Source organism: Diospyros lotus, chromosome 1, assembly GCF_014633365.1.
Source record: "Diospyros lotus cultivar Yz01 chromosome 1, ASM1463336v1, whole genome shotgun sequence".
Classification (NCBI taxonomy): Eukaryota; Viridiplantae; Streptophyta; class Magnoliopsida; order Ericales; family Ebenaceae; genus Diospyros; species Diospyros lotus.
This window is the reverse complement of record NC_068338.1, coordinates 30587981-30597024: the sequence shown is the minus strand read 5'-3', so window position 1 is coordinate 30597024 and position 9044 is coordinate 30587981. Positions and strand designations below refer to the sequence as shown.

The 9044-nt window shown below is 39.0% G+C and overlaps 1 protein-coding gene across 1 annotated transcript; it reads left to right on the top strand.

The window, feature by feature from the left end:
• The first annotated feature begins 2861 nt into the window (after positions 1 to 2861).
• Positions 2862 to 7194, top strand: LOC127789975 (auxin response factor 18). Its single transcript, XM_052319128.1, has 4 exons — positions 2862 to 4322; positions 5629 to 6437; positions 6586 to 6651; positions 6862 to 7194. The coding sequence occupies exons 1-4, from the start codon at positions 3264 to 3266 to the stop codon at positions 6941 to 6943; spliced, it is 2016 nt and encodes a 671-aa protein (XP_052175088.1). The 5' UTR covers positions 2862 to 3263; the 3' UTR covers positions 6944 to 7194.
• The last annotated feature ends 1850 nt before the right edge of the window (positions 7195 to 9044 follow it).

Here is a 9044-nt window from a genome sequence, read left to right as displayed (position 1 = left end):
TCGCTTCAATTATTTACATTAACATGCTCAAACCAATTGAATATTCCTAATTTTTAAGAGGAGTTAGGTTCATTTCGAGGGATCTTTTAGACTGTAGGGTAAGTTAGTTAGTCTTTATATATTGAGTGTAATAATATTTTAAAGGCCATTTAAAATATTAATCTAATCTCTTATCAAGCTTTGTTAGCAAAGTAAAAGTCCTTTCATTCTTTATACTCAACTAGTACATGACTCAAATGGTCCAGCATTGTTACTTTTATCAGAGTTTCAATCTTTTGGTCGCTTGAATAGTCTAACTACCAACTTCATGGTCAAACGGATTGACTATTTTTCAGCTATTAATTACTTTAAACTTGCAACCTCTATTATCTCTATTGTGACATTTAACACAATAACTCACAAATTAATTAATTAAATCATTTAAACACATCGAAATTAATTATGTATAAGCTCAATTAATAATGATTTAAACTCTAGTTATAAAGAATATCATTATACTTCTTCGCTATAAAACTAACACCGAGAGTTATCAATTCCTAAATATAAAAGATAACCCTTTTATCTTTAGAGCTAATTAATTTGTTCTTGATCAAAAATACCCAAAAAGATTAACTTATTTAGGTAGCGTTTGTTAAAATAAGTTAATATTAAAATAAGATTAAAATACTTTTCAAACTAAGATAGCGAATAATTAAGATAAAATTAGAAAGTATTCTAAAAATTTTATCAATCATTTATTGAATTTTTTGGAATGCACTAAGAATTGTATCTTTTTTTCCCCATATATTTGTTAAAATACTATGATAAATACCTAGATAAGAATTTTTTTTATCAAAATATCCATTTCATTATAAAAAAACATGAGGGTTTTATGAGATGAGTTGGCGCATGAGTCTTTTATTCTTTATTTGTAAATTTTCAAATGAATTTATTTGGAAGTGGGAGAGATTTGCTTATCTAATTTTTGACAAATAAGAAATTATGCGACTTATTTTTAATGAATTGTTATATAAATTTAACAAATATAATAAAAAATACTTTTATTTTAAATATTTTAATATCTCATTTTTTTAATTCATATCTTAATTAATAAATACTAAAAAAAAATGGCAAAATATGTTTCCAATGAAGGGTATGCCGGTTTGAATGGTTTGGATTGATAAGACACAAGACTGGCAATATATTTTGGTCCATCCACGATTTGAGTTGAAAGGCCACTAAGGGCATAATGCAAAGGACACTAAAATGTAAGACATAGTGCATGTAGACGCAGATTAGTTTTAAGGTTTTTGTTGGCTGTCGAGTCTCTTTCTTTTGGCATAATATATGACTGCAATTATTCTTTCCATTTCATCAAATAAAAAAGAAAAAAAAAATGTTTCGTCAGTTGGAGCTTTATGGGCCCTCTTTTGTTATCAAAATTTATTAATTTGTACGAAAAACTCAATTAAAAACTCGTAATTTTGAGAATAATAATTTAAACTTAATCATAACGTAAAGACTCTTTCGTATAATATGACACTCTTTTTTACAATATATCTTTTGTTATACGAAATAAGACACAATTAATACTGTTGCGACTGTAGTTAACATTTCCCAAACGTAAGATCGCTTGCATGCATTGTTGCTGTGATTGAGAATTTGATTTATATATAATTTTGGATTAGCTAATTGATTAATTGGCCGGCCGGCGGTGGTGAGCGCGCGGTTGATGAATGATGCATGAATGAAAAGGCTGTCCTTTTCGTTTCCAGTTCAGTTGTGTGGTGGTGGCTACTTTTGCCCTCATTTTTCCTTAAAATGAGGCACCCCATCTAACCTGTCTTTTCTGAAAGGAAACTAATTAATCCCATCCTCCTAATTTCAAACATATTTTTTGTGAAATGAAATGAAAATAAATAAATAATAGTTAACCACTGTTAGTTAATTAATTAATGATATATATATATGTAGGTATTAAAAAGAAAAGAAAAGAAAAGAAAACAAAGAGAAGCTTGAGGAGATGGGAACTCTTGGCATGAAAGAGCCGTCTTGACAGCCGACGTATTTGCTCCACTATTTATATTAAAATAACAACCCACTAACCTAACTACACCTAAATTTAATAAAATGTGGCTTGTGACTAAAACTATGTTTTCAAACACATATCCTATGTTTTTAAGTTAAGTGATCACATAGAGTTGATAAAAAATAAGTTATGTATAAAAGACTCGATATGATTTTTTTTTTTATATATGAAAGTTTTTACTACGTTTTGAATGATGTATTATTTATTTTGATTAGGTGTACGTGAACATGTATGGTATAAAATTTTGATTGTATTTGGCACCTGACATGTTTGGTAGAAGGTTTGAGGGATAATATTAGCAAGTGTGAAGAGTAATAATATGTTTGAAATTATCCCATGAAAATGTAAACGGGAATAAAATTATCCCACCGACCCGGAGGATAACTTAATCCCGGTGGACAAAAACACCCCTTCTTCAGCCAAACAGCAGCAGCAGCAGCATCATCGAGCAGATGATTGATCGGCCGGCTTAGGGGAAGGAAGGGCGGGCAGTTTAACCGCGGTTGAAGAGGAACTGCCAAAAGAAAGGGATTTTAACCACGGTTAAAAAAGTTTTTGTCTTTTGCCCTATTGGACTTGACAGCCTGCGCTGCCGTGATCCGATTCGGATATCGCGGCCTTTAGCTGTACGAGATTTAGTGGCGGGGGCGGTATTTTGAAAATACCGCGACAAAATTGCTGCCAAAGCATTAAATTCTCTGACTAATTAGAATAATAATTGTTCCAATTTCTTTCTTTAATCAATAATTAATTACTCTTAACATTTATTTACGAGCGAGGAAGGGAGCATAGGGCCTCACCTGTGTTCATTTTGGTTTTCACTTTGAGAGAGAGAGAGAGAGAGAGAGAGGGAGAGTGAGTTATCGGTGGCTCCCTATTGCTCTGCGGCGGATTCTGCGAAAGAAAGAGATAAGAATACAAACAACCAAAATCAGGTCAGAATACATAAAGAGAGAGAGAGAGATAAAAAGGCCTCATCTTTCTTCGACTCTTGCTTTGGTTTTTTTCTTTGGCCATGGCGGAGGACTGGGGCTGCCCGAAATGGCGTCGTTTCGTGCTTGGAGTTTCTCCCAATTAGCCTTTTTCTGTAGACTTATCGAATCTCCCTTCGTTTGAATGTTTGGGCAATGTAAATACGGGATTTTTGCGAGTAAATCTGTTTGGGTTTCGTAGAGACGGTGATTAATAGACGAAGATGTTGAAGGAGGCAGAGAAGAGCTTGGACTCGCAGCTATGGCACGCCTGCGCCGGAGGGATGGTCCAAATGCCGGCGGTGAACTCCAGAGTGTTCTACTTTCCGCAAGGCCACGCCGAGCACGCCCTCGCCGCCGTCGATTTCGGCGCATTGCCGAGGCTCTCGCCGCTAATTCTGTGCCGAGTTGCCGATATCAAGTTCATGGCCGACCCTGAAACCGACGAAGTCTATGCGAAGTTAAGGCTAGTCCCGATCGGACCCAACGAGCCGGAGTTCGACGATGATGGGTTTCTGGGTAGTGATGGATCTGATTCCTCCGAGTCGCCGGAAAAACCGGCTTCCTTCGCGAAAACACTGACCCAGTCGGACGCGAACAACGGCGGCGGGTTTTCGGTGCCCCGCTACTGCGCCGAGACTATTTTTCCGCGATTGGACTACACGGCGGATCCACCGGTTCAGACCGTCGTGGCGAAGGACGTCCACGGCGAAACGTGGAAATTCCGGCACATTTACCGCGGGACACCGAGAAGGCATTTGTTGACGACGGGGTGGAGCAGCTTCGTGAACCAGAAGAAGCTGGTGGCCGGCGACTCAATCGTGTTTCTCAGGGCGGAGAACGGCGATCTCTGCGTCGGAATCCGGCGGGCCAAAAGGGGGATTTCGAACGGGCCGGAGTGGAGCCCCGGCTCCGGCCTTTACGGGTCTTTCTCGGGTTTCATGAGCGGGCACGAGTACAAGCTATCAAGAAGCGGTTGTAATGGGAATTTGAGGGGATTTGGAGGGGTGAGGCCGGAGGCTGTGGTGGAGGCGGCCAGTTTGGCCGCGGGCGGACAGCCGTTCGAGGTGGTTTACTACCCGCGCGCCGCCACGCCGGAGTTCTGCGTGAAGGCGTCGGCGGTGAGGGCAGCGATGAGGGTTCGGTGGTGCTGTGGAATGAGGTTCAAAATGCCATTTGAAACCGAGGATTCTTCCCGGATCAGCTGGTTCATGGGCACTATTTCTTCCGTACAGGTCTCCGATCCAATTCGCTGGCCTGATTCTCCATGGAGACTTCTTCAGGTACTGTAAAATTGTTGATGTGATCGGAGTTTTGGCTGCGTTGTACACGAAGTATTGCTCTCTTTGCCTCAGAGACGTCAGCATCTCTCTCGTGTCGCAACCAAAACTTTGACTACATCAAAATTATTTCTTCATCTAAATATTTAACTTGGCCTTCATAATGATCTTAAAATCAAGGGTTTTTCATATTGTTTCTGTTGATAAATTATTCTGTTTGATGTGTGGATTTTGATTTTCTTGCTGTTTCTGTTCACTTGTTCGGTTTTAAAAATCTTGCAGATGGTATGGTATATGAGCCAGAGCCAGAAGAAACTTGTGTCCTGTTTGGCTATTGAAAACTCTGGAAATCCACATTTTAAACAATAGAAACGTTTCTTTTGTTACAAAAGAGTGCATCTCCAGTCTGTTTCCATCTTTCACTGATGTCCATAGTTACAGTTTGTTATGATTGCTTGATATGCTTACAATTATAACAGTTGATAGCTGAATAAAGATAAAACTACAACAGAACTCTGTTGCTTTTACTATGCGGAGAAAACGACAGTTATTTTCAAACTTTCAGCAAAGACGCAATGCTGGTTTCTGAAATTATTGTTTGGCCTCACTTATTAGCTCCACATGATTGCATTTGTGACTTAAATGCCAGCACATATGTTGCCATAGAAAGAAGCATGTGGCACACATCTTGCATGAAGATCACATGCTAGCATAATTTACTTTTAAGGCAACTGTTTCTGAGCATTCCATCAATGTAGATCATTGAATTATTTATTGAATATAGCCAAGTTGATGGGTGAAATTTCCTCGCATGATGACTGGGCTAAGCATGTTTGCATTTTTCTCAAATGTTCTGTCTGGTCAAATTTTACGTCAAAAGTTAGATTGACGGTTTTGCTGTGGGCTTTCTTCACATGAGACAACTGGTTGTTAGCCCGTTGTCTGGATGCTGGAGTTGGCTAACATCACATTTCTTAATGTTGATGTCTGGTTCGGTTCTCCATATCTGATGCATCAACTTCTTAAATATAGTAACGGATAACAGACAACAGTGTCCTTTCTTGGATCCCTAGGAAGCTCCGTTGTGCTCTAACCGGTATCTCTCAGTTAATTCAGAAAAATAAGAGAAATGATGACTTTTGTGTAAAAGTTAAGAACTTTGTTACTGTAGTCACATAATACAGGTAACCAAGTTCTTCACGAAAGTAGTAGTCTTTCTGGCCCTGCGGTTGACCCTTTTTACAGAGTTCAAGCATTCTTGCTCTTATATTGGGGCTTTCTCATGCTTATTTTCCTAACCGAGTTGCAGGTGACATGGGATGAGCCTGATTTGCTGCAAAATGTGAAGCGAGTCAGCCCGTGGCTGGTTGAGTTGGTGTCGAACGTGCCCATTATTCCCACCTCACCCTTTTCGCCGCCAAGAAAGAAGTGGCGGCTCCTGCAGCACCCGGAACTTTCCCTCGACACCCAATTTTCAATTCCATCATTTTCAGGCACCCCCCTAGGGCCCAGCAGTCCTCTGTGTTGTCTATCGGACAACATTCCTGCAGGCATACAGGGAGCCAGGCATGCTCAATTTGGGATACCCTTTTCGGATATCCACCTCAATAACAAACTGAAGCTGGGGCTCTTCCCATCCAGTTTGCAGCCGCTTGATACACATGCTAAAATCTCATCTCGCAGAAGTAACCATGAAAATGTATCTTGCTTGCTAACAATGGGGACCTCCAATAGTAAGTTGGAGAAAACTGATGATGCGAAGACCCCCCTGTTTGTACTCTTTGGCCAGCCTATACTGACCGAGCAGCAGATCAGTAGCAGCAGCTGTTCCAGCAATGCAGCTTCACGATCTGTCACTGGGAAAATTTCCTCAGACGAAGCTCCAGCAAAGGAAATATCTGCATTTAACCAGCAAGGCCTAGATACTGGTCATTGTAAAGTGTTCATGGATTCAGAGGATGTAGGGCGCACGGTTGACCTATCTGTTATCGGGTCCTATGAGGAGCTGTACAAAAGGCTGGCTAACATGTTTGGAATAGAAAGATCAGACATGCCATGCCATGTGCTCTACCGGGATGCAACCGGTAATGTCAAACAAACTGGAGATGAACCTTTCAGGTATTGTTATTACCGTCGTTACTTGCAGATTTGCAATTGTAATCTGATTAGCATCGAAAGTTCCATAATAGAAATCTTATTTTGAATACTTGGTCTCCTAACTTATAGGTCTACCTCCTAATAGCTAATTCTCCCCTTGTCATAACAGTGATTTCGTAAGAACAGCGAAAAGATTAACAATTCATCTGGATTCCGGCAGCAACAGCTTAGGAAGGTAAATCCATGAACAATCTTGCTTAGCAAAAACAAACAAGCAGACCCGTCGTAGTTTCTCCCTGCTTTCCTTCCGGCTCTGAAGCAGTTATCAGAAACCTCTTAAAACCATGAAAAATTTGACATTTTGCACGATTATTTGTCATCCATGCATCAGATTATCACTTTGGTAATCCACAGAATTGAAGATGGGGAGTGTTTCTTTTGGCAGGAAATGGTTCACTGGGTCGCGAAACGCCGAGAGTGGACTGGATTCTTCGAATCAGACCGGGCCGTTGAGCATCTTTGCCTAGTAGGTTTTCCTCATCTGGTGCAGCATCAATAATTGGTGAAGAGATCACACTCTCTTTGCCGCCTTCCACGTGAAACTCCAACTTCCACTTAGACTTACTGCTCTAAGTATGTTTCCTAAGGCAGATAGACAGATGATATATGCTTTGTTGAATGGTGATGTGATTCCTAAGGTGTATTTACTAAGTCCATAAGACATTGTTGCCTTGACTTTCTATGGATTGCGTTATGTCTATTCACAGCTTATTTCTCAGCTCCATTCCCAAATATTCTCATGCTATTCATTTAAATCAGGACACTTTTAACTTCTTTTTGGCCACCCAGATGTCCGAAACGGGTGGAATCGCCCTTTTGTCCCCGTCGCCTTCGATTTGTTAAAAGACACGAAAGAGGCAAAATGGGAATTCACTGATCTCGGTTCATCTAGGGGACATTGAAATCCTTATCCTATTCATTCATTTCTTTTCTTAGCTGTCTGGAGAAAAAATAAAAACTGAAAACAATGTTCAGAAATCCCAACCAAACAGGACACAACACTAGGCAGAGATTGATAAACACTTTCACCAAGTTCTAAAGAAAGAAAGGAAGAGCAGTTTGGTTAGTGTTTGGCGGGTCAGGAAAACTCCACCCACACGTGAGGGGAAGGTTATTGTTATTGCTTGATGACCAAAAGTGATGTGATGTTTGTACATATGTATATATATATATATAGAGAGAGAGAGAGAGAGAGAGAGAAATAATAATTTATTAAAGAGAAGTGATTGTGATCCACCCTGTTCGATGGTGGCCAGCCCAGGCACCGATGTCCTCTTCTTCACGTGGGTGCCCCCACCGGCGTCGCCGTCTCGGCGGCCGGTTCTCTCTCTCTCTCCCTCCCCTCTCCGTCCGCTTTGTCTTAATGGCGCGTTTGACTTGTCTCGGCCTCCACGTCACCGCCACTCATTACATAATAGAATATATATATATATATAAAGAGAAAGCGCTTCGTTATCCGGTGTCTAATCTCACGGCCCCACCGCTCGATTGTCTGTGTCGTCGTAATGATACTACATACGAACGAATGCGTTCAAAGGCATCTAGTTAACTTGTTCATTCTTTCTAAAATTCTTTTCCTTTCTTTTCTAGTTAACTTAGTGGTTTTAATTCTGAAATTTGTGAGTTTTAATTATTTATTTATTTTTTTAAAAATTTATAGTCAGTTTAAATCTCAAATAAAGAAGAAGAATTGCTTAAATAAGCATCAAATTTGTGGATCAAGTAATATAAATTTGAAACAGAACACACTCTTGAACATAATATAAGTTACAATGATTTTATAAAAAAATAATTAAATAAATTAAAATTAAATTCTTATTATAACAAACTCTGGACAGATATGCTAACACAAAAATAGTAGAGAAAGAGTGTTGCCAGAATCAATCAAGATTGTTCTTTTCATACTCCCAAGAATGGACGCTTCTCTGATTTGAGTTTAGTTGAGAGAGAGAGAGAGAGAGAGAGAGAGATCTTTTGACCACCAACTGGCAAATGCAAATGAGGATGATCTACTACACGAGATCCAAGAGGTCCACCTCACGTGCAAAACATTTTATTATTTTGCTTGGCAAATGGGTAAGCGCCAAGAGGGTAGAGGAGATAGGGGGGGAGACAACGTTGTACAAGTTTAATGGTCAGTTTCTTATTTGCTTTAATTTAGGGCTTTAAACTATATATAATCTTAACTCTCTATTTTTTAAATCTACAACCTCAATTTGGTTTGCTTATTTTTCAAGTTGAGTTGAATTTTTCGATAAAATATTCTATTCTATATATATATATATATGTGTGTGTGTGTGTAATAAAAATAAAAAATGATTGGATAACTTTTTATTAGATATTATGTTACACAGTTATATCCTTCCTGGTATAAAAATTTCTAACTTGGGGTATGTGCTATTTATATGCATCAAATTTCTACTTTCAATATCCAAAACATATGCAATTAATGTTCATTTATGAATTAATGTAAGTTCCTTTCTTAACTTCTTATATGGATATGGATGGCCTACGTTAGTAACTGAAGTTCTATTATCAAAACATGGATCATTCTACTTTTTCACTTGT

Bases quoted from the DNA above. Each gene is read 5' to 3' on its own strand.
- LOC127789975 (XM_052319128.1), top strand. From the start codon at position 3,264: ATGTTGAAGGAGGCAGAGAAGAGCTTGGACTCGCAGCTATGGCACGCC. The intron at 4,323-5,628 runs GTACTGTAAAAT...ACCGAGTTGCAG, and splicing joins CTCCATGGAGACTTCTTCAG to GTGACATGGGATGAGCCTGA. The intron at 6,438-6,585 runs GTATTGTTATTA...TTGTCATAACAG, and splicing joins ACTGGAGATGAACCTTTCAG to TGATTTCGTAAGAACAGCGA.